This window comes from Nyctibius grandis, chromosome 26, assembly GCF_013368605.1.
Source record: "Nyctibius grandis isolate bNycGra1 chromosome 26, bNycGra1.pri, whole genome shotgun sequence".
NCBI classification, from domain to species: Eukaryota; Metazoa; Chordata; class Aves; order Nyctibiiformes; family Nyctibiidae; genus Nyctibius; species Nyctibius grandis.
The window spans coordinates 4264617-4292586 of NC_090683.1; the positions used below are offsets into that span (position 1 = coordinate 4264617).

Consider the following 27970-nt stretch of genomic DNA (forward strand, 5'->3'; position numbering starts at 1 on the left):
TGATAGGAAGAATATTTTCTTCCTTACCTGTTCAAATCAGCATGTTTATCGGACACGAGTGTGTTTTCAACCTGGGAATCTGCAGATGGAAGGACTGTGTCCCACCTGACTTTGTCCCTACACGCTATTTTCTGTATACTTATAAAATCATCACGCTGTCCTTTTTCTAGATTGTCTTAGACATCACCTCTGTACATAGAGAATAGAAAATGTCTGTAGATTTCTGATGTATGGAAAAGAAGATGCTTGCTTGGCCGACGCTGTCTGGTTTTGCTGCTCACAGCCATCTCACTGTTGCTGTGTTTATTCATGTCCTGCTTTGTCCCTTTTCTCATCCCTTTCACTTGGGTGTAAGATCTTGGAGCTGGGGTTGTTTAGCCTGGAGAAGAGGAGGCTCAGAGGTGACCTTATCGCAGTCTACAACTACCTGTAGGGAGGTTGTAGTGAAGTGGGAGTCGGCCTCTTCTCCCAGGCAACCAGTGATAGGACAAGAGGACACAGCCTCAAGCTTGGCCAGGGGAGGTTCAGGTTGGACATTAAGAAGCATTTCTTCTTAGCAAGGGTCATTAGCCATTGGAAGGGGCTGCCCAGGGAGGTGGTGGAGTCACCATCTCTGGAGGTGTTTAAAAAAAGGCTGGACATGGCACTTAGTGACATGGTGGTGTCAGGGCAATGGTTGGACTCGATGATCCCAGAGGTCTCTTCCAACCTGATTGATTCTGTGATTCTGTGATATTCAGAAGGGAACTTCTGTTACTGCAGCACTAGTGGGGTGGAGATCTGATCTGTCTTGCTGGTCTTGGAGGTAACAGTGACACAAATAATAGATACTGAGAGCAATGAAGAACAACATTTTTGGAGTAAAGCAGGCTGCATGTTCCTACTTGGCACCTTCTCGTGGCAACTCCTGCAGCCGTTCTTGCTGTTCTGGACAGTAACTTCTCCTGAAGCAGACTCTTTATTCCCCTTCAACATGTGGTTGCTGGTGGACGCGACATCACTGCGTGCTGCCCACTTCTCTGCAGCGGTGCTGGAGGTGTCAGCCACCAGAAACGCTGCCGCCGGGCACCCAGCTTCTACACCCTGCTGCTGGAGGGTTTGTGCTTAATTAGACTTGCTCATAAGGGCGGGGTGTTGAGTCAGAGCCTTGATCTGCTCCGAGCCAGAGATTAGCCCAGAGACCATTCCTGTTGCGTTAGAACATTTACTGGAAGGGTATCTCTTAGGCCTCTCCTGGAGCGGTGCTTATCATTTTGGCACTCTTTGGGCTGTTTAGAATTAGGCTTTTTTTTTTTTCCTCCTTCTTTCCTGCTTTCCTGCTTTCCTTTCTTTCCTTCTTTCCTTTCTTTCTTTTCCAAACTGGCAGAGTAAGAGACAGGTCTGCAACGTGGAGTAAGGGGAGGGAATCCATCCCCTCTCATCCCCAGCTCCTATTTGGATCTCATCTGCTCATGGGTACTTGGCCAGCGTGAATGCAGGATACGTGTCCTTGGGCATCAGCTCGATATGTGGGATGTGGCTGATAATCCCTGGGAGGAACTAATCCTGTCGTCAGTGGAGGGAAGGGCCTTGCAAAGAAAGCCTGGGAATCTCTGTTGGGAACTGGAAGCTCAGTATGTGAATAAATATTTTTGCCTGAAGATGGGAATAACACGAAGCCCTGAAGAAATAACTTGGCTGTTGATATGGGTTCATTGCTTGTATTGCTACTCTAGTGACGGGGTGCACTTAAAATTTTTAATAATAAATGAGGGAAGATATTGATGGAGTGTCTTGGTAAGACTTCTCCCTGCGTTAGGGGTTTGTATCTAGTAATAGGTTAAGGTCTGAACCTGTCTGGTTTTTGTTAGGGTTTTTTTTTTAACACGGGGGACATTTCTGGTGTTGGGTCATGACTACCCCCTGCCAGCACACAGCTGCTTTACTGCTGTGAGAGCCCCTGGGAGTCTGCAGGCTCCTGGTTTCATGTGCAACAAGCAGGTGTGCTAAAGCTGTATCTTTGACGCCCCCCCCAGAGTCCTAGGGATCCTAAAGCCCTGGACTTCCAGACCCCAGGCAAACCCAAAACATGGAGAGCTCACTCTGGAGCATCGATGCGATCCTGGTGTGATGAACGCTCCTCTGGATCCCAGCCCGGCTGCCCAGCCAGCCCCGGAGGAGGGCATGGCATTGGGAGGTGCTTCCAGGAGGAGCTGGTGCGAGAGCTCTGAGTGCTGGAGATGGCAGTTCTTGCAGTCCTGCTCGTGTCAGAGCCTCCTTAGGGTACACCCATCTTCAGCGTGATAAGGTGAGCCTGGGCCGCTTCTGATAAACAGACTTTGGACTGACGCTTTCCAGTTCACCCCCAGGAAGCAGAGGGGTCACCTTCTCTTCCCATCTTGAACCACCGAGCCAGAGACAGCTCTTGGAGAAGACGTTCCTCCTTTCTGGTGAAGAAAATAAATACCCTATTTCAAAAGAGCTTATGAGTCATGTGTACCCGCCCTCCCGAACAGTGGGTGCCTCCGGCGGAGGTGTCATGTGAAGGCTCAGCCTTGCCAAGTCTCTGGAAACGAGAGGGAAAACGTTCAGCTCCTGCACTGACTTCACCTCGCCACGGTGCCACGTTCTGCTTGTGTAACGCTCCTGGCACGATCTGATCTTTGCCCCTATGTCTGAGGCAGCAGTATCGGAGACGAGCCTATCACTCTGATCCTGTCTCTGCTCCCTCCCACCCCGGGAGAAACGTCTTTTTTAGCAGAAGTGTAAAAAAACCCAGCAAAGTTCCTCAAACAGGCAACAGGCAGAAGTTGTCTGTGTTGTTTGAAATTGCTCTTCCCTGCGTGAGTCAGGTCTCTGCTATTCTGGAAACCGTTAGTCCAGCACCGCCGTAACCTGATTTTAGTTGTTTGTTGAGTTGGGGGAGTGATTGAGGGAAGATTTTAATCAATGCAATAGCGATGTGTTGAGATGGAGTATGGGGCAAGCAGGGGGGCTGGCTGGCTGGCCAGCTATGTAGATAAGCCAGACCCTTTCTTTTGTCTCTTTTCCTGGTACTTAAACTGCTCCACCAACCCTTGCCTGCGCAAAGGGGGAAACCCAGCTAGAGAGACATTGGCAGCGAGCATGGAAGTGCTGCACAAAGGAAGAAATTAAGTTTAACCCCAGGGAGGAGGAGGAGGAGGAGCATGTCTGAACACAAAAAGAAGGGACTGCAAGGATGAGAGTGGGGGTGATGAGTGCCAGGGGTACAAACATGCTGGACCACGCCAGCACCTGCTGGGGCGGAGAGCAGGAATGGCACTGGCAGGAGGTACAAAGCCAGCGTGTACTTGGAAGCTGGGGTGACAGTCCCCCCTGTTGAGGGCACTTGCAGGGCAGCGGGAGATGTGCGATGTTCAGTGCTGCAGCCACACAGCTCTGCTCGCTGCAGCGCGAGGGGTTGTCTGTCAGACCTAAGGCAGAAGGGATTGGGGAGCTCTGTGTCTTTAGCTTCATTCTTACTTACTTTCCTCCACCAAAAAGGTGTTTCCAGCTTTGTGTTTATCAGGCAGTTTTAGCTTTATAGAGTTGGCCTGCTTATATCCAAAACCCACGGCTTGTGTGCGTGCTCATTTAAAATCCTTTTTAAAGTGCTGCTCGGACCATGTTTGCACAGGTATTTAGTTAAAATGCAAATTCAGTTTTGCAAGTCTGTTCTCCTCTCCCTCTCCTCCCCTTTTCCCCCAAAGAGCTTGCAGCCGTGTGGCTTAGAGCACAACATCAAACTTCAGAAGACGCCTGCGAGGTTTACAGGTGGTTATGAACTTGTTTGCACTATTGAGACAAGATGCTAAAATCTCCTTCAAGACCTCAGCCTTTCATGCTCCTTGGTGGTTGCCTGCAGGGAATTGAAGTCCTTTGGTTCTTGCATTGAAAGCGCTGTTGTGTATCCATCCTCTTGCCAGAGCTGCTCCCAAAGAAGTCCTTACGTCGATCTCCTGTTCACATAGTGACTTCTGAACCCTTATTTTGAAGTCCTGTGTGGAGAACTATGGCTACGGTGCAGAATCCTCAACTAGAAACTAGGAATAAGAAAGTTGTGGCTGTTTAAGCAGCTTTTTCAATTAATTTATGATCTTTCTCATCCTTCCTTAGAGTGTTTCTGGATCCCAGCCACTAGAGAACTTGGGGATTTCTGCTGCAAATACTCCTGAATCCCATCCCGCCAAGCCCTGTGGAGCACCGAGACCCGTCAATGGAGTTATTAACACGTAAGCTGCTTGCGTATTATGGGAAGAGTTTGATTTTTATGATCTTGACAAATTCCCATTGGAAACCAGCCTGTAACATGCTGGTTGGTAGTAACTGGGTTGGTAATGGTATAAATGGTCTCTTTTTGAAAAAAGTGTGGTAGTAGGTCATGCTTGGAAATGTTTTGGAGGAGATTGCTTGCTTGAGGTTTTCTGCTGCATTGTTTTTCTGAAAATGGTATTAAACTGAGCTGTTTACATGAACCAGCCCTTCAGGCAACCATGCAGTGAGCATGTTCGAAACTGTTGATGGGTATTTTTAATACACTTGCAAATTGTATGATTCAAAGGTACTAGTGGCCCACTTGCAGTTATTTTGCCGAAGTATCTGTAACCACTGGCCCACTTTTCTGGAGGTACTGAGGAACCCGAATCCCGTTGATTTTGGGAGTAAGACTTTCTAAATTCTTTGTTTCTCCAGGCTGTTTTTGTTGAGAAAGTCTTTAAGTGGGTAAATGAAAACCAGTGAAAGAAATTCTCCTATGCTGTAGGATGATTTCGGGGTTGAACCACTTGAAAACCTTTGAGCACATGGTGCTTCGAAGTTCTGATAGTGGCTAGAGAAGTATTGCCAGCACCGTTGCACTTGCTTAGTACCTTGAGGAGGGAGGGATGCTGCACCGGTGCTGTACGAGCAAGTGTAGAAAGCACCGATCAGCTTAACTTGTGGCTACAGCTGAAACACTGCAGGCTATAACAGAGCCCTTTATATGCCTGTAGCCTTTGAACTGCAGAGCCATAGACCACAGAGCTTTAATGTTTTGCATTTTTAGAAATGAAACACTTGTAAAACATACATGAAAAGGTTCCGTAGGTGAGGAGCTGCGCTGGCATTTGGGAGCTGGCATGGTGTATTGATGCCGCGGTAGGGCAGGGTCACTGCGTGCGGACAGGAAACTCCTTTGTAAGTAAAAAGGTTAATGTTAACATTGCACCTTTCTGGTGTCACTGCTGAGAGTTGTTAGAGGTATGGTTCTCAAATATTAATCAGAATCAAGTTTACATCAAGGCTATATATTTTTTCTTGAAAATTATATGTTCTCTGTCTTGTACTCTCTGGTATTTAGACTTATGAGAACCTGCTGTATTAATATAATCCTGAACTGTAATTCTGGGTGAAGCTGAATTCTAGGATTAGAGCTGTTCAGGGCTATAGAGGCTTTTGGTCTTGCTCTGAGTCCAGCTTCATACCATAGAATCATAGAATGGTTTGGGTTGGGAGGGACCTTAAAGATCATCTAGTTCCAACCCCCCTGCCACAGGCAGGGACACCTTCCACCAGCCCAGGTTGCTCCCAGCCCCATCCAACCTGGCCTTGAACACTGCCAGGGAGGGGGCAGCCACAGCTTCTCTGGGTTTTGTTCAGAATTTCCAAAGGTGTTTTGTCAAAGATTCAGTGGTGGGAAGTGACCAAACTCAAAGCAAAAATTAAGAGTTGCCTTAATAAAAGCTACGGCCTCGTGAAACTGCAATGCTTTAAACTCAGCTCAAAGTGTTTGCTAAGGTCTGAATTGTGAGCCTGACTGGTACTGCTGGGTGATGTGGGATGGTTGAATGAATAACAGTATCTGTCTTATTCTCTTCTTTTCTTGGGCAGTCTTCAGCCTGGCCTGGCAGAACACGCTCAGGGAGATGGCCAGGAAGCTGAGGAGCTCTTGCATAAAAAGCAACGACTGAACATGGTTTCTTCATCTTCGGATGGAACGTGTGTAGCAGCTCGCACTCGCCCAGTCCTGAGCTGTAAGAAGCGACGGCTTGTTCGACCTAGCAGCATTATGCCCCTTTCCAAAAAGGTGAGTGCTGTTTGGGTTTTGATGCAGTATATAGCTAAAGCTCCACACCAAAGAGCCTGGTGAGGTACTGATGCGTTGGTCCAGTGTGCTTTTGCTCTTTGCATGAAGAGGCCTCCGTGTTTTGGGAATGTTTGTGGTTATTAAGAGGGGAAAAAGAATGGGGAGGAAGAGGAGGACAATGAGACTTCAAAGGCTGTTGGAGAAGTAAAGGAGAAACGAAGGAGAAACTTTTAATTTGTTGGAAGGTTTTTATTAGCTGTCACTGGGGAGGGAGATGTTGAACTCTGATTTGGGTTTTCTTTTCTAAAACCAACCAGCCTGAGGTGAACTTCAGGCCGGGTAGTTCAAGATGGCACAGTCTGAGCAGTCGAAAAAAGCTCTGAAAAGTCAAGTATCAGGAAACCTTAACTCTGAGCACAGGAATTAACACAGCCCCAGGAACTCGCTGCTACTTGCTCAAAGAAAAAACTATAGTTGTCTGACCAGGCACATGTGGAATGTCTCGCAAAAGGCCTGCCGAGGTGATCGTGTTCGCTTCTGCTGCTGAAGTTTGGAAATCACTGACTCTGTTCCTGGTTTTAATTTATATTTTTTTATTTTATATTCCTATCCACATAGTCTTCCCTTGCCCTTATGCAGAATTCAGTTCAGTGGAAATACAGTTTATTCCCTGTATGAGGAAAGGCTGTGCTTCATTCTTTTTAATTTCTCTTAGGAATGCCATAAACTGTCAGGTGGAGGATAGATAGTCAGAAATTGAGGGGATAAGGACCTTTTTTGTGCATGCAGCGCGCTCAGTTGCAGAACCATAGATGGCAAAAATCCACTTACCTTTGAGTCAGAGCGTTTCGAGTCAAACTTAACCACAAGTGTTTGGGGGTTTTCACTCGGCAGTGCTGGAGTTTTAAAGAGAAGCTCAGAAAGCAGCATTTTTCTGAGCAAAATAGATTCTTGCTCAGCTGAGTTAGCTTTAACTGATCACTCATTTGCAGTTTTATCTGGGGTATTTCTGGTAAACCTCTGCAGTGACTGTTAGCAAGATCTGCTGTGATTTGGAAGTTCATCAGCTATCCCGTAGGTAGTGCTGACTTGTGTACTCAGTGCTTGAAGAATCGGCTGTTAATTCCATGTTAGTCTTTGACTGTATTCTTAAAATACATTTGATAATCAGAGATGGTTCAGAAGAGCAGTTCCAAAGAATGGCAGATGTGCCAGATAGCAGGAGATTCACGTGGACTCCTCCAGTTACTTGAGAGAAGGCTGAGTGATGGCTAGATCATGGTCCAGAAATACCACGTCCAGTTGGCCATGTTCTCCCCATCTAGCACAAAGTGGCTGTGGATTGCTGCGACCAGAAATTACAACCAGGAGAGTTCACTGTTTCAATAGAGATCATCCATAACGGTGCCTACTGTTTTACAAAATCTGACTACAACATCACTTCAAGTTTTTAAATTAGGAGATGTCCTGTAAGAAAGAAAAACTTAAAGGTTGAGTGGGTCTGTAGCCTGTATTGGGTTGGAAACAGGACTAGTCTTGTGAAACAAGAAGGGAGGGGATCTCCTGCAGTCACCCACAGCATCCCCATGCCCCAGAGCAGACTGCATTATCCTCATACCGTGCCAGATGGTTTGTCTAAACCTCCTTAGGCAAGCTGTTTGAGTGCTTAGCTAGTCTTGTTTTTCAGACAGCAAAACCAAACTTTCTAACAGAAGCTGCCTTGGCTGCCATTTAGAGTCAGTACCAGTCATCCAAGTCCTGGTGTAAACTGGTCAGCTCTCCTCATCGCTCCAGCAGCTCTCCCCGGAGTGTGAAAGTTGATGTGGGAATTCTTCATGTGGTCACCTCTACACTACACACACCACGGGTCTTTCTGGTTTTGCACGTAGGACATATTTTTTTTGTTGTTTTCCTCTCCATTTGGTGCCCACATTTCTTGAAATACGTGCCCAAAGCTGGGTGCAGCCCTCCAGCTCACGTCAGCAATGCCGAGCAGAGTGGCAGCATTACCTCATGCCTCTTGCGCAGCCATCCCGTTCATAAAGCCCTGTGGGGTGTTAATTCTCGGTAGTGGTACGACACTGCTGATTCATGCTCATTTTCCAATCCATAACTACCACCAGATCCTCTGGGCAGAACTGCTGCTCACTTACCTCTTCCTCCTCTTCTCTGGTCACTGAAGCATCTGCTTGTTACATTTGCCCTCAGTGAATTAAATTTTCTTTATTTTAGATCATTTCCAGCTCTTTCCTTCAAGGTACTTGCAGCCCTTCCCAGTTCTAGCCTTATTTGCTAAGGCTTAAGGATATTATCTCTTCCATCATTCAGCTCATTAATGGAAATGATTTGAATAATACTAGACCCAGAACAGACTTCTGCAGGATCCAGTTTGATACCTCTTTCCATTTTGATGGGGAATCATAGGTTCCTGTCTCTGTGCGGGATTTACATCCAGTTGTTCACCTGCGTACAGCGATTTCATACAAACAAAGTCTATATAAACTCTATAAAATCTGTGAATTGAAAGTCTGTCCTGGTTTAATAAAGAAGGTTGAAAAACACCCTTTTTCACTCTGTAAAGTTGTCCCTGTAAGTGGCAGCTCTTGGCATAGAGTGATGGCTTTCTGACCTATCTGAACTCAAAAAGGTTTTTTTTTCCCTCTCTGACAACTGAATTGTGCTGCCTCATGGGTTTTATAAATGAGGTTTCAACTTGGATAAAATTAAACACTTTTAGTCGAATTTAGTAGATGTTAAAACTATCTGTGCTGGTGAGTAGTTTTCAGTTGTGTTTATGTGAAGTGAAAGTGTCCTTTTATGAGTTGAGACTAAATGAACAGGTTTTGTACAAGGTACTAAAAAAAATAATCAGCCTTTAGGATGTTTTTCATGAGGGGAATGTGTGAAGAGAGCCCTTAGACCTGTTGACCTCTGACATGTTGAAATTAGTCTCTGTCCCCTTTCCAGGTCCATCGCAACAGCCTGGTGCGGTGTAGCTGTGATGTGAACCCTTCGTGTGCTCTGTGTGGCACTCGCAGCTCGACGACTCTGGAAATCCAGTACGATGCCCCTTTGCTGGAGCGCCTCTCCCAGCTGGACTCATGCATTCATCCTGTCCTGTCATTCCCAGACGGTAAGCACAGCACCCACGGAGCTGCCAGGGGTATTGTCAAACTGAGGTGGGTTCCAAGGGGTGCTTGGACGTGCTCCGGAGCCTGCTCCTCCATCCTGGGCTTCCAGAGGAGGTGCAGATCTGCGTGGGTACGACCAAGCTTGTTCATCTGCAAGTATTTTTAGGAGCAAAGCATTTACAGGAGCGGAAGGGTTGCACCTGAAATCTGCTCTGCTGTGAATGTGTGTGTTATGGGAACCTGACCTGGAGCCCCTCTTGGGGTGGGGAAACCGAGCGGTGCCTGGGAGTCTGTACTGGGACCTGGGTCTTTGGCTGGTCTCTGTGTGGCTATAAACCACTTAAATATTTGCTTCCGCAGAGTTTGTTCATCTGTATAAAATTATTCGTGGATTGGTTTAAGTCACAGGAAATTTTTTTGACCTTGTAAGGAATTGTAAATGATCTTCCATGGTTCAGAGGGTTCACTAAGAAGGGATGTTCCCATTAGGACACTCGTTTCCCTGTGTTACAGTATCAGGGTTAATCATCATTAAGAGGAATAACTAACCGACCTTGACCGTGGGGTATTCACAGATTTTGTGTGTAGGGAATTTTCCCAAGGGAAAAGTTGTAGTTTCCAGAGTCTTTTGCTTCCTAAGCTGCCAAATTAAATACAAGCCTGTTCTTTGACCAAAAACTATTGGCTTGCATGAGGTCGGTGTCCATCTGTCATCTTTTTCCTCTGGTCACAAAATACAGGACCACAAATGATAGGAAATGGTACTTTTATCAGACAGTAAATAGATCATAGAGGTTCCTTTCCTTGGTTGAGGTGTAAAACACCACTGGTAATGCTGGGAGGAAGGCGTGTGTTCCTGCTTCTCGTGATAAGTGCTTGGTCCTGGTTAAAACACTGGGCTAATGTGTGTCTTTGGGTTTAAATTCCAGCTTTGCACGAACTTCATGTGACAGTAGGAGATGCATGGAGTGTCTGGGAAACAATTAATCTGGCGTCTTTCACTAGCACTATATTTAAACCAGACTAAAATAGTAAATTAGTGCTATTTTTAAAAACTAAATCCCTCCCCAGGACACATCTCTGTTAAGGAATGCTAAAGGAACTGAATGTCCTCAACTCCCGAAGCAGAAATCTATTTCCTGATCCCACAGCACTTGTAATCCTCTGTCTACAGTGTTAAATCTAACAGCCTGGGAAGCGGTGAGAATACCTGTTGTGTGCTACTGCAGCACATCCACCGGGCCAGTTATTTCATCCCATATTCACTTTCTGTTTCCTTAGGGTCAGCCGCAGCCAGCTCACGTGCTAAAAGATCCGTTAATGAGATTAAAAACTTTCTTTTTAAAACTATGCAGTGTAAAGCTTAAAACATCCACACAGGAATATCCATTCCCCCCTCCCTCCCTCAGATTAACTTTGATTATTGACTAATGCTTAATACAGTTTTGCTGGGGTTGCTTTTTGGGGGTGGGGATACTTTTATATCCGGAGGTAAAGCCAGGGAGCGTGTTCAGGTAGGGAAATTGCTCTGCCTGACGTCGTCAGTGTGCACTGAGGTGTCTCCCTGCCTGTGAGCATCAATCCAGGTTGCTGTCGGTGCCCCCACATGGTTATTTTGTGGGCTCACCTTGAACGCCAGCTGCCTGGGTCAGGGGGCTGAGGCTCAGTTCATAATTCCCGGAGAAGCTTGCGAGGTTGCTGGATGGAGCCTGGCCTTACAGCTGTGAGCATGTGCTGACTTTCACTTTGAGCCTGTCTCTCCGGGGCTCCTCGGTGCCAGCGCTGGGGATCTCCGGTGCCGTTTGCCAAGGGCAAAATTACCAGGCTCAGCAGGATGGAAAAGATCATTTATTCTTCTGGCAAGCGGGACGAAGGCGTCATGGCTTTTAACCCCTTGCACTTCGGAAGCGCTTTGTCCCCTTCCTTTATCAAGTGGGTTTTGTTTTTTTTTCTGGTTCATCTGATTTCTCGCTGGGAATTTTCAGATGATGTAATAACCTTGGTGGGGAGGATGAGCGCTGGGGCTCGCGGGCTCACTGCGGTTGCCATCTGCTGGTCCCCGGGAGGCCTGCACTGCTCGGCCGAGGAGGAGGAGTGACGGTGTCACTCGCTGCACAGACCCTGGTGCAACCAGTGCTGACAGCAGGACAGTGACAAGCCAGCAAATAACATTTTCTGCTGACGGTTTGTCTTGCGTTTTTCCCCTCCCTTCGACCTGTCCCCTCCTTCCACAATCATGTGGGCTGCTGGGATGGGATGAATCTTCAGGAGAAAGCAAAAAAATAATGGAGAAGAAGCCATTTCCCCAAAGTGAGACCACTTCAGCACAGTGGTGTTGCAGCCTCGCTGGCAGCGTCCTTAAAGGGCTGGCTTGGCCCCTCTCTTCTCTTTGGGACATCTCCACAAACCAGGAGTGGTGGCCCAAGAGCTGCTGTCGCTCTGTGATAGCCCTTCCTTAGCAAATGGATGGGGCTAAACCAGAGCTGTTACCATCAAGGTACTTAAAATGCAGCTGTCCTGGCTTTTTCCTGAGGGTCAAGTTCCCCCTATTAATAACAGCCGACTCCAGCCTGTGCTCTGCCAGCTCTCGCTGTCCTGTTTGCCTGCCTGGATCTTCTAGCGCTTTCCGGTCCTTGGAATCGGTGGGGAAATTTTGGAGGGGTTCAGATATCAGCCCTTGAGGCTACTGACAGGGCTTGAATCTCTGCCACTTGCCCTCTGAGATTATTTAGATGCAGTTTCTAAATCCTACAGCAGCTCCTAATTGCCTCTGCGTCCCCTCTGCAGAGCTTTATTCCTTGTGCAGGGCCTGGGAAGGTTCATCTCCGCTCAGGGTTGCTTCAGTTCCATGTGAAAATGTCACGTGAGAGGTGTGGGAGAGGGATGTTTGCTCTACTGATGCTCATCTTAGTGCTTTTAACTCCTAGTTGCAGCAGCATGAGCTTGCACTGGGCTGAGTGTCCTGCTGGCGATGGTCTGCTGGTCCGTACTGGGGAGGCGAGCAGATGGGTGGCATGTCAAACCACGGATGCTGGTGTATAATGATCTTATGGGTGTAGCTGGAGTAGATAAATTCATGTCCCAGTAGTTCTCTTGTTAACCCTAAAGGTTTTAATGCTTTTCCAAGGTAGGATTTTGGTCCTCAGGCACATAAAAAAGAACTGGGTCTTGGAGGAGACTTAGGCAGAGGTATTTGGTGATCCCATGTGAAGTTTGAAGCTATGAGTATGAAAGGAAGGCTTATTTGTGGGACTCCTGAGGCTGGAGTAGTTTGCTACTCCAGTTAATGGTTTTTACAGTCAACCTTAGCCTATCTGCACAAGAAATACACTGAAGAATCTCATCAGTGTTCTGTCTGTCAGCTAAGGTCAGGAGTGCACATGTGTGTGGGATTTGGGAGAGATGAAGCTCAAAGAATGTGGGTGAAATTTCCCAGCAGTAGAGCACATGCTGCTTGTGAGATGGCAGGATTGAACAGGGACAGGTACTCCGGGTTACCGTGAGCTGTGGTACGCACAGCAGCTTCAGGCTCGAAATGCATCGGTTACCCAGATAATTACCCGGGAGTTTGCCCGCTCGCAGATGGCTGCGTGACCCGGCCCCTGCCTGGGAGCTCCCAGTGAGCAGCCTTTCTTCTGCTCTTCGAGCCTCTGAAGGGTGCTCCCTTCGCACAACTTCTGTTAGATGATCGCGGTGCCACGTCAGGCAGATTAACGTCATACAGTTCTTGGTTGGCTTTTGGCTTGACCTGAAATCGAGGATTTAAGCTGAATTTCTCTCTTCCAGCCCGTACCTCTGTAGATTTGATGTGCTGAGATACCTCAGATTCTTGGAAGTCAGATCTGAGATAGCAGAATTGAGCGTGGCGGTACATGAGATACCTTCAGTGGTAAAGACACATGGTTTTTCTGACAAAGGCTTTGTTCTCCTGCCAGGATATACTTGGGCTGTGAATCCTGTAGGAATGTGCTTCTCTCAAAGAGCTTCAGATGAGAAATGTTGGGTCCTGACATTGCAGGTCCTCCCTGAGCGCGAGGAAGGCGTAGGCGAGCCTGGGTTTTACAGTCAATGCCTGTATGTTTGTCGAGGGCTGTTCTTATAGGGGGACTGGGAGAGGATTATGGTACCACAGCTTTCTGGTGCCGAATTCAGTGAATTTGAACACCGTGCTCTGTGTCCCTTTGCAGATGTACCGACGAGCCTGCACTTCCAGAGCATGTTGAAGTCTCAGTGGCAGAACAAACCCTACGAGAAAATTAAACCTCCCAAAAAGCTCTCACTCAAGCACAGAGCCCCCATGCCTACCAGCAGCCTGTCTGACCCTGCTCGCAAGGACCGCCACAAGCTGGTGAATTCCTTCTTCACTGCAGCCAGTAAGTGTCCTCCCTGCCTCCGCCGCGCGCAGAAACGCTGCCCGCTCTTGTACCCAACAGCCTGCAGTCTGGGAGGAGAGAGGAGGAGGAGGAGACCCTTCAAATTCAGCTCTCAGGCATGAGGCCATGGTATTGCAGGCCAGGGCTGAAAGTGAAGTGTGTGCAGGTTGTGAAGTTCAGGCTCATAGGGACCTTTTCTTACTCAGTCTGAGGCTGTGCTCGTGCTGGCACGGTGGTACTACAGCTTGTTCTGCTCTGAGCGCATCTCTCCAGCGCCCTGATGGTGTTGAGCCCAACCTGTCTGGATTTATGGAGCTGGTAAACTCTGCCCGAGTCTCCTGTGCCAACAGAAAGAGAGGTGAAAACTGGCGTTTCATAGCTCTTTCTCTGTTCCCCTCCTCAGAGCGCTCACAGCAAAAAATCCAACCAGACAAGGCACACAGGCCGCCTTTAGACGATTTTATGGCCGTGTCCAAGGCCGAGAGAGCGCCAGAGCGCTCGCTTGTCCAGCCTCCTGCCCATGACAAAAAGCGATTGCGAGACTGCTCATCTGAGAGGAGTGAAGGTAGGCTCCCACGGCCAGGTCTCTCGGGGGGAGCTTGGGCTTTGCTGCATATCCAGCCTCTCTCCCCTTTCGGCCTCCCGGAAGGGGGAACTCACTGCTTCTGGGCCTTGTCATCACCGCAGCAATGCCTCGTGTGCTCTAACTGCTTCTTCCCCCAGGGCCTCAAGCTGGCAGCCGCCATCAGAAGGTGCTTCTCTTTCACGCAAAGTGCTCCTCAGCACTGGCCATTTCTGGTGCACATGGTCCTTTTCCATCCACCACCACCCTGCTTTGGTTTTTTTTGGCTAATGTCATTCTTCGTTTTCTCCCACCCTCCTTGTGTAGTGTTAAAGCATCACACGGACGTCGGTGGCCCGAGCTACTTGTCAGCAGCTGCGACCCCCACACCTCACAGCCCTATAGCACGGCAACTGTCCACCTCCTCGGAAGGCTCCGCTCCTGCCAGCACGAGTTCACAGGGCACCTCTGGCACAGCCGTAAGTATCTAGTGCCTCTCTGGAGAGGTTTCAGGGTTCAGCTCCACCATGGGGGCTCAGCTGTTGAGCAGTTCGGGCATCTTAGGCTTGAGAGTGCTTAGTATTTCTCTTACCATGCTGGACATATTGGTTCAGCTGATGGTAGGGTTGCTGGCCCTCTTTTTTTACTCTTAACTTCGTGTCTGCTGGGGTTCCTGGATTGACGTTGGCCGTGCAGAGAGCCAGTCAGCTGCAATTACAGGTTCAGTGTCAGCTCAGTAACTGCTGGTAAATGTTCCTGTTCTCAGTAGTCCCCTGGCTTTGCTCCACATCTGGGTTTTGGTTTCTGAAGTTGTCTGGGGATGCCAGGGAGACGAGTAGAAGAGCTGAGCACCAGCAGTGTGCTGCTGCTGGTAAGTGGTTGCTTCCTCTGAGATAGCTTTCCCTTCGTGGCCTCAGTGGCACTGGGCTGTAAATGGGGTTGGGGCTGAGTCACAGGGCAGTGCTGCAACAGTGGTGGCTGAGATCTTAACTTTCACCTGTACGCAAGCTTCAGCAGTTGCTTAACTCATACTGTCTTTTGAGACGTGCTCAGCCTCCCAGAATGATAAAGGGTGACAGGATTTGGGACCTTTATGAAGCTGTATCTAAAAGCCACCAGTGAGCAGGACTGTCGCTCCCTCCTGCTGGGACCAATTGATGACACAGCTCCTCTGCCAGACGTCATCCATCCTTCCTGCGCCTGACCCACGTTAACAGAAGCCCTTGATTAAAGGACTGAATTTTGCCAAACTGTTAAAGGTCCCAGTGAAGAACCTGGCTTCTGTCTGACCACTCCGGTTAGCGGTTTGTGCCACAGCCTAAGCTGGATGTGACCAAGGGATAACAGAGCAGATTTCCTCAAACCCTGATGATAAAACCAGGGTGGTTAAGAGGCATCTGTCTGTGGCAGAGCTGAGGGCACCACTTCCAGCTCAACCTGGTCCTTGCTGCGAGCTTGTTGCTCTGGGGCTGCCAGGTCCCGGCTGGGTTCCTTCACTGTGGAGTTTGCTGTCATCAGCTGTGACTTCAGCGAAGCAGCCGGTGGTGGTGCAGGGTGTCTGAAGAACCCAACAAGCAGTGATTGCTTGGTTTGAATGCGCTAGGGTCTGGTCTCTGGACTCAAGGATCCAGGTCCTGGGTTCAAGCATCCCAGTCCGGCGCAGGTTTGCGTGTGCTCCCCAACTGATGGGTCACACCTCACCGTTGGCAGTGACACAGTGGAATTTCTTTGTCGCCGTGGCAACAGTTGCCCACCCGCTCTGTCTTCATCCAGCTTCACAAGAGTCCTGGGATTTGGCTGCAGCAGGTCCCTGGCAGCTGGGTTCCCATGTGTTTCTGCACTGAAAGCCGCAGGGCTCGAAGGAGACGGAGAACGTGTGAATGGCAGGTCACTGCGTTAGGAGGATGTGCCATTGGCCTACCAAGGTGATCCATGAGGATTTGTGTCACTGTACCGGCAGTGCTGCTGTCAGAGGTTTGGGGGAGGTTTTTGGATAGACAGATGGTAGGAGAGCACCCAGCGTTCAACCAGGTTTAAATAGAGAAGTGTGGAGTTTATTTCTGTCTTAGGAAATCTATTTCAGTCAAAAGCGCGATACAGATGGAAGCCGTTAGGCTTTAGTACAGCTGCCATAACCCGAGATGAACTCCCGTCCGACTGCTTCACGTTCCTCCTCTGTCTCAGGGTCACGAGTGGTGGGTCCACACCCCTGCAGGGACACAAGCAGGGGGGCTCTTTCCAAACGGGGTGGTTCTTCCCTCTTTCCTGATGGTCTCCCTGCCTTCTTCACGTTGGCAGTAGGGAACTGAAGTATATGGGAGGCTTTTCTTCTTGCTGGCTCAGTTTATCAGCCAGATCCATCTCCTGACGTGCCTGGCTGTGCGGTGGCTGGTGCCAGTGTGGAGATGGTGGCTGGAGCTCAGCAGCCCTTGCTCACCTTGCTTCACTGCCTGCAGGTTTGTGCCTTCCAAGCTAAGGGTTGGGAAGAGGACTTCTGGCAAGCAGTAGGTGAACTCCATTCTGATGCAAACTGCTGTTGGTCCTGGAGTCTCCGTAGGTCATACGAGGCCATTCCGTATGAGGCCACATCCCTTCCTCATCAACGACTTAACATAACAAAACCTACAGCCCTTTCTCACATGCTTCTTGTCTACATGTTACAGCAGCCCAGGAGGAGGAGAGGCGAAAGCTCATTCGATATTAACAACATTGTCATCCCGATGTCTGTTGCTGCGACGACTCGTGTGGAGAAACTGCAGTACAAAGAGATCCTCACACCCAGGTACGATCCCTGTCCCCAGCGTTGCGAACCCACTGCAAAAAGATGTGCTCAAAAGCAGGGCAGGCTGACAGGAGAAGGGGAGAAGCAGTTGTCTGACAGCGCAGGAGGGATTTTGGTAGACAGAAGTGGCCACTTGGCTTAAAACTTGAGCCTAAGTGTGTTGCTCATCGTGGCAGGTTTGTATTTTTTCTTTCCCAAAAGACAGCGTTAGTGCGTGCAGGGCATGTGCTGCTGTGCAGGCTGTGCCTGTGACTGACTGCCCTCTGTTGTGTGTTGCAGCTGGCGTGAAGTGGATATCAGCGCTCTGAAAGCGAACCCTGATGAAGACAACGAGGAGGTAAGAAGAATTTTATTTCCAAGTTCACGTGGGACAGGGTTGGTAGCGGCTGAACAGTGTCCACGGAGGACGCTGGAGGGGAGGGGATGCGGGGACCTCAGCGGGGGGGTGCAGAGTCTCTTCATTTTTTTGCAACAAAATGGCACAATTGGCCTCGTAGAAACCAGCCTGGTGTTGGCTCCTTTTCAGGAAAGGCGTGGTAAGGCAGAAGTTGGGTTCAGTGGCTGAGTACAGCTGAATCTGAGATCTCATTGCTGTCAGGAGACCTCTCTGGGCAACAATATTGTTATGGAAGAGTCTAATCAAGAAATCGTGAGCAGTCATGCTGCTATAGTTATTATTTTAGCTAAATAACAATGATGGTGTTCCCTTAAACCTGTCTGTGAGCACTTTCACTGTGGGATAAGGGGATTTCCTTTGGGTTTCAGTTTTTAATCTCTTCCTAAGCAATGCAGACTCAGTTTAACAAGGTGCTCTCGCACTCACTGATAGCATCTGCCTCCCTCCAGACATAAACATTTATTTAAATTCATGCTGTTGCTATTGCTGAAAAACTGCACGTAGATGCGTGCTTAATGTATGAAAGCCCTGACCAAGCCCTGTGCCATTCCCTTTCCAGATCGAGGACTTGTCTGATTCGGCCTTCGCTGCTCGGCACAGCAAGTGTGAGGAGATGGAGCGGGCCCGGTGGCTTTGGAGCACCAGCATGCCCCCGCAGCGGCGGGGCAGCAGGTACGCGTGCCAGCGCGGCTCCTCGGCACTGGCAGGGGCTGCCCTGGCACACCAACAGCCCTGGAAAGCAAAGAGGGTGCGGTGGGTTTCTCTTGGCCAACGTCTCGTTCCCAACAGAGTGGGATGCTCTTGGGGAGCAGGTTGTGGAGGCTTTATTAGATTGGCTGATCCATAAAACTGGTTAAAAGCGTGTGCTGGTGTTGGAAGGTTTGGTCACCATCCACAAGGAGCAGCTTGAAGAGCCCTTGTAGGAGTGGGGCGTAGTCTGCTTAGGTGGGGGTGAAGTGACACACCAGTGAAGTTGTGGACAACCAACTCTTGCACCGTCTGTTTGGATTCTGCTTTCTCAAGCGCTTTCACCTCTCTGGAAGTGTGGAGGCTGGTGCACCAGCTCGGGAGTCCAGAGAGGAACAGAAGGGCTGAGATGAGCATCCTTCATGCAGGAGCAAGGATCAGTGGCTGTTCTGAACGTTGTGCTGTGTGTGACATCTCCACTCGACCGCGTCATCCCTTTCCCTTCTCCATTTATATACCTGTCCTTAACGTTCCTCTGATCGCTTGACACTCGATTCCCTCTCTGCAGTGTCTTTTTGTGAGCGGGTGTCTAAAACTGCACACACTCTCCAGCTGTTGGTCTCATCATAAACCTGCAGAAGAAGAGATTGGCTCTTCTCCTTTTGATTTCTGATGCTTTGTTTGGTTTTCACCCACTCTGCGCTGGGGCAGAAGTGCTTGGTGAGCTACAGCTGCGTGCAAACATGCACCCGGTCGTCTTCGTCTGGTTGCGGGTTCAGTTCAGCCCCGTCGGGGGCGTGCGATGATTCAAGGTTATTTCTGTGAGAGCTTCTGCAAAGGTGGCATTTGTCAAACTCCATTTGTGCTGCTGCTGCCTCGTTTCAGCTGCATGTCCCAGGGCTGGTGGAGTGTGGGACGTTTTGGTGTTTCTTTGCAAACTTCTTCAGCCAGTGTCTCACGTTGGACAGCACTTCATCATAACTTTGTTTCTCTGAAGACCCTCTTGGGAGGACGTTGGTGAAAGAAGCTGTGTTGAGGTCCTGGCTTGGTCATTGAGGTGAATTCAAACTTCATCTCATAGGTGTAGGAATGCTGGTGGGCAAGGACTTCCAGAGGCCTCTGGTCCAGCCTCCTGCAGGGCTGTTGCCAGCAGAAGACCAGGTTGGCCATGGCTTTGTTTGACCATGGTGTGAATGTTCCCAGGATGGAGATTCCCCCAGAGCTGGGGAATCCCAGTGCAGCTCCCAGCAGGGAGAGGTGGGGATGTAAGTGTCCCTGCTCCGCTGGCCGTGTTCCTCAGCACAACCCAGGATGTGGTTTGCTGCCTTTGGGCCCAGAGAGACTTGGCCAAGCTCAGCTTGGCATTTGCCACGTCCCGAGCTCCTCCTCAGCAGGATCCCTGCTCAGTCCCTCAGTTCCCACCCTGGGGTTGTTCTCTGTGGCTGCTTTAGCCTTTCTTGCTGTGATTCAGCCAGTACCTTGCTCCTTGCCCGTGGAGTACCTGAGCCAGGTCATGACCAGTAAACGCTGGGGTGAACTTGCTTCATTTCCCCGAAATGTCATTTTCTTTGGGACCTGCTCCAGCAGATCTGCTGAACCTCTTGTGCTCTTCCTGCCTCGTGTGTGTAACACAATGGATTGGTTTTTTCCTGTCGCAGCTTTTAAATTGCATCTTGGCTCAGCATGTTGACTCTGTCCAGCTTGCTGCAGGTGTAGCTGGTTAATTAGTCTAATTGGGGCTGGGTTTCTATGTTCTGATGAACACTTTGGCCAAGGTAGATTTTGGAATCTGATCCTTGGCAGTCCTTGATTGCCACTTGCTGCAGTTCCTCTGGAAGAGCTGCACACAGCTGTGGGACTCCAGTTAGGTTTCTCTGCAGCCTGGGGGTGTTTTATCTGGGGATCTGTGTAGGTGCTCAAACCTTCTTAATTCTTGGTTTAAATCTTCTGAAGTCTAGGGGCTTCACAGTGCTCCTCCTACGCCCAACTGTTGAACTTGCTGCGTTCTCAGCATTCACTACGCTTGGTTCTTGAACTGCCGGGTGTCACGTGGCGTGTGGATGGTGGAAACGCTTCGAGACACCGATTTTGAAGTCTCTGATTTCCCAGGGTGGCTTCTTGTCATTGGTATTTGTGCAGCACTCGCAGCGTAGGAGATGTGTGGGACACGTAACCTTAGGAGAGCACCGTCAGTGCTGCAAAGCTGCATGGAGACAGTGGAGATGGGACAAAGATGAGGCTGGATGAGTCAAACCTCGGGCTGCGGCGTTCCCTGCTTGTGTGGCGAATCCCCGCGGCGTTCCCCGTCGTACGGCTGCTCCCGAGGAGGGGGCAGTGGAAGGGGTCGGGCTCCTGTGTTGGTGGGAGCGCAGCTGGGTCTGAAACCAGGCTCTCAGACGTGTTCTTATCTCAGGTCTTACAGATCGACGGACGGACGGACGACCCCCCAGCTGGGGAACCCCTCGACTCCCCAGCCGGCATCCCCTGACGTGGGCAACTGCCACTCCCACTCGGAGCTGTCCCACACCCACTCCCCGCGCAGCCCCATCAGCCCCGAACTGCTCTCTGCCCCCCTCACCCCCCTCTCCCGTGACTCCATGCGGCTTCTGTCCAGCGAGGACACCCGTTGCTCCACGCCCGAGGCCGGCCTTGATGAGCAGGTGGGTGCCAGCTCCGGTTGTGGCTCTTGGCTCTAGTTTTGTCCCTCTGGTTTGGTCCCAGCACTGCCCGTCGCTGCAGCGGCTGCTGCAGGGGGGTAGGAACGTAAATGTGATGCTTGAACTGACCCTCCTCGCTGTGGGGAAGCAGCTTGGAAGGCGGCACGTGGGAAATGCTGTCCAAACGCTCGGCTGGGCGGGATGCAGAGCATGGTGCCAGGATGCTTTTGCAGCGGTTGGTTCAGTTTGGAGGCTGCCGGGTCCTCACCGCGTGTGCTGAAGCTCTCGGTGCCGGTACCGTGGCTGGCACGGCACCGTGGAGCTGCCTGCTCCGACCGCCGCCGGCCGGAGTCGCACACGGAGGGCGAGCAGAGCGGCTTTGCCCGAGGGTTTCTCCACAGCCTGGTGTCTCTTCCCCTCAGGCCGTGCTGCCCTGGGAGCGACGCACCTTCCCGCTCTCGTACGACCCCAGGACAGAGTGCGAGGACCAATCCGACCCCCAGGACCGGTCGTCGCGCTGCACCCGGCGCACGTCGGGCAGTAAATCCTCCCGGGAGCCCGATGGCACTTCTGCTTTGCCCAACCTGGCCAGCCTCAAGAGCCGAACCCCCCTGGCAACACCCTCTTCCTCTTCCTCTTCCTCCTCCTCCTCCTCCTCCTCCTCTTCCTCCTCCTCTTCCTCCGCAGCAGTTCAGCGGCCAGCGCACAGATAGAGACATACGGGAAGACATGAGCAAAACCAACACACAGAACTAACTCTTGGCATTAAAGCTTCCAAAATCTGCGTTTGATATTCAAACATCCTGCCGGGAATTTTCACAGTTTTTAGTGAATTTAAGGAGTTTAGAAACTGTTTTTTGTTTTCTTTTTTTTTTTTGTTTCTTTTTTTTTTTTTCCTTCTCCATGTTTCCTTGTCACATGAATGAGAGCCCCCAGATTCCTCCCAGCGGAGTGAAGCCTCGGGAGGGGAGCAGCCCACCAGACCCCCCTCCCTCTTTTCCTCCCCTCCCTTCTTAGGTGTATAAAACTAGAGCACAGGATTTAGCTGACTAGCAGACTTCGGGGATAGTTTTTCTCAAGCAAAAGGGTGTCTTTTTCTCTTAACCCGCTACCCGCCCCCCCCCCCTCCTCCCTGAAAGGTTTTAGTGGAGTGAAATTAGTGGTGAAAAGTGACGTCTGGGGATTGCGACTTCACGAGCTGTCTGTCTGTCCTCACGTGCAGAGGGCCCACCCTGCACTCCCACCCTCCGGTGTTTTTCTCCCCCAGGTTGTAGTTCCAGGTATCCGGAGGGGTGACTCTGCCCCCCTCCCCGATCTCCCCTCCGCCCCCCCAGGGCCGCCCGCCATCCTCCTCCTCCTTCCTTCTCCCCTGGTTTGGGAGCAGCCGGTGGCGGTGCCCGAGGTCTGGCCGGTGGGGGAGAAGGAAGGACCCTTTGAGCCCCTCGGCGTGGGAGGAGCGGGATTTCAGCCCTGTTCACACCCCGCGTGTGGGGGGGAGCCCCAGCCCGGCACGGTCGGATGCGTCAAGCAGGAGCAGACGTCACGGGGCGCTTTGGGGACGCGGCTGTTGGCGAGGCCAGTGGCAGCTTTCAGCTGGGAAACGCGGGTCCACGACCGACGCTTGAGCTCTGCCCTCGCGTCCCCGCTCCCCAGAGGGGTGGGGATTTGGGGTGGGGGCAGCACCGAGGAGCTGCCGAAAGCGGTGGGTGGCAGAGGGAGCGTCCCACGCCGGGAGCGGGACGTGGCAGGTCCAGGTTGCGCGGCCGAGGCGCCGGGGCGGTCCCGGTGGGTGAGTTTGGTGTCAGAAAAGGGGAAATAAGAGAGGGAAGGAGGGGGGGGGGGCGGCTCCCGCCACACTGGGGTGCTGGGGGGGATCGGGATCTGTCACCACTGCTTCGCTCCACTTCACGCACGGTCCGAGAACGGGTCGATGCTGTTTCATTGCCCAGTCCGACGTGCAGCCTCCTGACAGGTATTTTATTTGGAAACCGAGTTCGCTGTTGTTCCTTCCTTCCCTTCCCTCCCCTCCCTCCCCCGGCCCTTCCGCACCCGCAGTGACTCCCGGATCCCGCACACCGTTCCCATCTGTAACGCTTTCTGATCCCGACGGTGTGGCTATTGGTCCCTGTCCTGTTGCTAGCATTGTGCCTGTCTTATGTATAATCACATCACCAAAAAAAAAGAAAAAAAATTAAAAAAAAAAAAGAAAAAAAATACAAAGGACATATTTTTTTTTTTCCATTTTGTAATCGTAAAGAAATAGTAGCTAAACTGCTTAATGGTTGGGGTTTTCACAATTTTCAACATTATCTAGTGGTTTTGGTTCTGTTCTAGTTTAAAGGATTTGTCATCGTTTCTTTAAAAAAAAAAAAAAACACCAACAACGCTACCATATCCCTCCGCATAAGTGCTTTTCTATTTATAAGGTTGAAAATTCTGAATAACCCTTTTAGCATTATAAAAACCACAAAAAAAAAACCCCACCTTGTATTTTGTAAATATTTTCTTTTCCTGCTTTGAGCTGTGTAATGTCCTTGTTATATAGAAATGCTTTTCTTCCGAGAAGCTGATCTTTGTTAATGTCTTGATTCTGTTGGCAAAGCACAAATGTGCTTATAAAAAAAAAAAAAAGAAGAAAAGATTAAAAAAAAAAATTTAAAACAGAAATATTCTATGTTAACGTGTGTTTGTGAAACGCTGGGTTGGGAAGCGGAAGGGAACCTTTGCGTGCTCGGCTGCTTCCCTCCCACCCCGTTTTGGGGGCTCTTTTTTGTCCTTTATAATGTTATTTTCCAGCAGTTATTAATTTGTGACAAGAGGAATCGTCCTGCAGGGCCGCGGGTCTGGGCTTTGCGCAGGCGGGGTGTGATGGAGCAGGGGCGTCCCGGGGAGCGCTGAGGAGAAGCGAGCGCTGCCTCGTGTCCAGGGGTTTATTTTCCGTGTCGGGTGAGGGGTTTATTCTACATTTTCGGGGTTAACCTGTTGCGGCTGATTCGCACTCAGGTTTGTGCCTTTGCCCTCGTGGATTTTGCTGTGAAAGTTGAGTGTTTGGGAGAGGCGAGTGGTGGGAAGCGACTTCCTTGGGCGCTCTGCGATCTCCAAGAGAAGAGAATTGGTGATGGGGAACAGGAAGGTGCTGGGTGATTATTCGCCAGGTGATCAAAGGAGCAGGAGGTGGCAACCTGGGCCTCACCGTGTGCTGCTGCTGCGCTGGAGAAACCCCTCGTGTGCCCGCTCCCAGCTCCCTCCCCCCGGCGCACAAGAGGCAGCGATGATCCGTTTATCGTAGTAAGGACTTTTATTTCCAAATTCACTTTAACGGCAACAGTGTAAACCAGTTGTTAAAACGCACAACAACACGATGAACATTCACAGACAGAAGCTAAGCTAGAATGATACACCGAGATCAAACCTTCCCTCCCCGGCGCGGGGGCATGGGGCTGCCAGCACCGCGGTTCATGTAACAAGCATTTCTTTTTTGAGTGCAGAAACACTTTTTTTTTTGAATCTGTGCCGGTTTTAACCCTTTTCAGACCAAGATGTGTGTGGAGTAAAGGAAAAGTCACTGGTTGGTCTGTCCGGCTGCTCACGGTAACCCTCAGGCCTGGGTCTGGACGTGGGGTCGGGGCTGGGGACGTGGCTCGGGCTGCTGGGAGGGGACAGCGGGAGAGGCGGCGGATGGAAAGGGCTGTCCTGGGACCCTGGCAGCGCCCGTGGGGGAGGACGGGGGGGGTGTGAGGATGGCAGATGGGGCTGGGGACACCCACAGTGGGAAGGGGCTGCTGCCTGGAGCCCACCGCACACTCAGGACGCCCCTGGCCCCGGGGTGCTGGTGTCCCCTGAACAGAGGGGCCGGGGGTGGCACAGGGCAGAGCCGGGCAGGCTCAGCTACGCACTGTCCTGCAGCTGAAAAGGGTTAAAAGGGGTGTCTGGCGGTCAGTGGTTCTCCCACTTGTTTTACAGAGGACAAAAACACCGCAGGGGCTCCGGCATCCCACACCAAGGCAGTCACAGGGAGTACAGAGTCTTAGAGTCAACAGCGAGTAACAAGCTGGACCTGGGCTTTCGCTTGACCTGTTTGTGTTGGTGCTGGAGCAGCTTCTCCCCAGCAGTAAAGCAGCTCCTGGGGCTGCAGAGACAAGGATTGGACCCCCCCCAAACTATCCCGCTGCTCTGCCCCAGTTTAATGGCTGTGAAACAGCCTCAGCGGCCCCTGCCCCCAGCCGCCATCCCAAGGATGACCAGTGCCCTGGGGTGCAGGGAGACCCCCCCAGCCAGCTCCGGATTTCAGCCCTTGCTGCCCCTGCAGCACGGCCCTGGGGGTCCCCCCCCGGCACCCCTCTGCCCTCCCCACCACTGCCAGCTCTGCCCCACTGCTCAGCTGGTGCCTCTGTGGGGGGAGACAGGGAGGGAGGACACACACTGAGCTGCACCGATGGCATCTCAGCCTCTTTGGTTGTAGAGAGAAGGGGCACGGGGGGACAGCCACGGGTGCAGCACGGCCCGGGCCACCCCCTCGCTCCCTGGGTGCCACAGGAACAAAAGCAGCAAAAGAAATAACTTGCTCAGCTCTTTTCCCCCCGTGTGGTGCTGGGGGGGGGGGGTGTTAGTGCGTGCGGAGGGGACACCGGGACGGGTAACAGGCTGCAAACTCACACCAGGAGAGCACTGGGGGGGGGGGTTCAGTGCCAGGGAGCAGCCCCTCGCCCCCGCACACAGGATGGAGCCTGGGGAAGCTGCCACCACGCACCAGCTAAAAACCACCCTCGCACCTTCCCCTCGCGTCCTCCCACAGAATCACAGAATCACAAAATCACCGAGGTTGGAAGAGCCCTCAGGGATCATCGAGTCCACCTGTTGCCCTGACACCACCATGGCAACTAGACCAGGGCACTAAGTGCCATGTCCAGGCTTTTCTTAAACCCCTGCAGGGATGGTGACTCCACCACCTCCCTGGGCAGCCCCTTCCAATGGCTAATGACCCTTGCTGAGAAGAAATGCTTCCTAATGTCCAACCTGACCCTCCCCTGGCCAAGCTTGAGGCTGTGTCCTCTTGTCCTATCGCTGGTTGCCTGGGAGAAGAGGCCGACTCCCACCCCGCTACAGCCTCCCTTCAGGTAGTTGTAGACTGCACTAAGGTCACCTCTGAGCCTCCTCTTCTCCAGGCTAAACACCCCCAGCTCCCTCAGCCGTTCCTCGTAGGTCAGACCCTCCAGACCCTTCCCCAGCTTGGTCGCCCTCCTCTGCACTCGCTCCAACACCTCAACATCTTTCTTGAAGTGCGGGGCCCAGAACTGGACACAGGATTCAAGATGTGGCCTCACCAGTGCTGAGTAGAGAGGGACGATCACTTCCCCAGACCGGCTGGCTATGCTATTCCTAATAGGGGCCAGGATGCCATTGGCCGCCTTGGCCACCTGGGCACACTGCTGGCTCGTGTTTAGCCGGCTGTCAATCAGCACCCCCAGGTCTCTTTCCACCCGGCTGCTTTCTAACCACTCTTCCCCCAGCCTGTAGCGCTGCAGGGGGTTGTTGTGGCCGAAGTGTAAGACCCGGCACTTGTTCTTGTTGAACCTCATGCCGTTGGTCTCGGCCCATCTATCCAACCTGTCCAGATCCCTCTGAAGGGCCTTCCTACCCTCCAGCAGATCGACACTGCCACCCAGCTTGGTGTCATCTGCACATTCACTGAGGGTGCACTCGATCCCTACATCTAGATCATCTCTAAAGATATTGAACAGCACCGGCCCCAGAACTGAGCCCTGGGGAACACCGCTAGTGACCGGCCGCCAGCTGGACTTTGCCCCATTTACTCCCGGTTGGCTCCTGACGCTGCCACCGGCACGAGGACAGCAGAGCGGTGGAGCTGCCACTGCCACCATCTCTGAGCTGACCTTGCAGGGAAAAAAAAAATAAATAACAAACCCCAAAATGTTACAAGCTGCACCCAAATCCCGGGGCCATCCCAGCCCTGGAGCTGCGAGTGCGCCCGTACAGCGTCGCCGGGCCCTGGGAGGGGCACAGAGCTGGGCAGCCCCAGCGCAGCCCCCCCATGGCCCTCCCCGCGGAGCAGGGCAGTGGCTCCGTGCCCACCCACGCACCCAGCAGACATGCGGTGCCGGGCCTGGGCACAACCTGGAGCTCAGCAAAGCTCCCCTCAGCCCCCCTCGCTGGGCTGCAGCACAGGGCAGCCCAAAACTACTTACAGCATTATTAATTTTTTTTTTTAAACACATGCTCGTTTATGAAGCAATCAATCATCACCCTGGCACGGTCCAAGCATATACAGACAAATCTACTCTACAACACAAGGGGCTGCCAAAGGAAGGGGGGAAAAGCCTCTACTCATCCACTCAGCGGTTCCAGCACAGCCACAGAGAGGGGAAGGGCCGTCCGGGGCCCCTTCCCCAACGGGCTCCCCCCGCCTCGCCCCTACTGCAGCTGCCGGAGCTGAGCGTGGGGTTGGGGATACCTGGCAGTTACCTTCAGACACATCTCAGCTTGCGGAGGTAAAAACAAAAGGTTTCTCCCAAATCAGCAGGCAAATTTAATGCAGAAAGGGAGGGCACCTCCCCGCAGTCCCTGGCTGCAGCACCCACTACCCGTGTGCCAGCCCTCCAGCCCATCCCCTTCCCGGGAGGACGCTGCGGTGTGGGGTGCTCGGTTGTGGCAGCCCCCGCTATCCCCCTTCCCCGGGGATGGTGGGCAGCCCTGGCAGGGCCGGGACAGGGAGGGACCTCACGGGGTGGGGGGGAGGAGAGGGCGTGGGGGACAGGCACGGGCTGTGTGCTCCGAGGAGCAGGGGGAGAGAAGGTTTTGTACCTCATAGTGTCACCGATTTTTGAAGTCCTGGAGCTAGAGCTGAATGAACAGTAAAAGCAGGTTAACTCATTAACCAGTTAGGGGGTGGGGAAGCAGCTGTAAAAGGAACAGAGGAAGAAGGCCAGATTATTATTTTTCTTTCTTTCCTTTTGTTTTTTTCCTTCTCTCATCTTCGCCCGCCGTGCCCTGATCACAAGCCCTGCTTGGCCAGCGAAGCGGACACTTCGTCGGCTAGCGTGGCCAGCTGGGGGGAGTCCACCATATTGATGCTGCCGGTGGAGGAGACATTGCTAAGGCGGCGCGGGGAGGCATCTCCGGAGATGGTGGGGGACTTGTAGACGATTTCGGCGCCGTGGTCGGTCTTGGCTTTGGCGTTCTCGCGAAAAGTCAGCTTGTGAGTCTCAATCTGCAACACGAGGAGAGGGCAGTGAGCGGGGAGGAGCGGGGCGGCATCGGAGAGGCCGCTTCTACCTGCAAACCATCTGCTTGGTCGCT

General features: G+C 51.7%; 2 protein-coding genes across 11 annotated transcripts in view; one reads left to right on the top strand and one right to left on the bottom strand.

The window, feature by feature from the left end:
- Positions 1-23309, top strand: part of KANSL1 (KAT8 regulatory NSL complex subunit 1) — a 98515-nt gene extending 75206 nt beyond the window's left edge. For 3 of the 4 annotated variants that reach the window (XM_068418568.1, XM_068418567.1, XM_068418569.1), the window contains 11 exons: positions 4117-4232; positions 5869-6064; positions 9032-9197; positions 13383-13568; positions 13972-14133; positions 14458-14609; positions 16794-16912; positions 17192-17249; positions 17869-17981; positions 20410-20656; positions 21076-23309. In XM_068418568.1, coding sequence (XP_068274669.1) covers positions 4117-4232; positions 5869-6064; positions 9032-9197; positions 13383-13568; positions 13972-14133; positions 14458-14609; positions 16794-16912; positions 17192-17249; positions 17869-17981; positions 20410-20656; positions 21076-21366 — 1806 coding nt within the window. In that variant the 3' untranslated portion in view covers positions 21367-23309. The remainder of the gene's footprint in view (positions 1-4116; positions 4233-5868; positions 6065-9031; positions 9198-13382; positions 13569-13971; positions 14134-14457; positions 14610-16793; positions 16913-17191; positions 17250-17868; positions 17982-20409; positions 20657-21075) is intronic. The other variant, XM_068418570.1, reaches the window with a different exon arrangement.
- A 623-nt stretch (positions 23310-23932) lies between these two features.
- Positions 23933-27970, bottom strand: part of MAPT (microtubule associated protein tau) — a 51757-nt gene continuing 47719 nt past the window's right edge. For all 7 annotated transcript variants that reach the window (XM_068418979.1, XM_068418978.1, XM_068418977.1 and 4 more), the window contains one exon: positions 23933-27881. In XM_068418979.1, the coding sequence (XP_068275080.1) occupies positions 27666-27881 (216 nt within the window). In that variant the 3' untranslated portion in view covers positions 23933-27665. The remainder of the gene's footprint in view (positions 27882-27970) is intronic.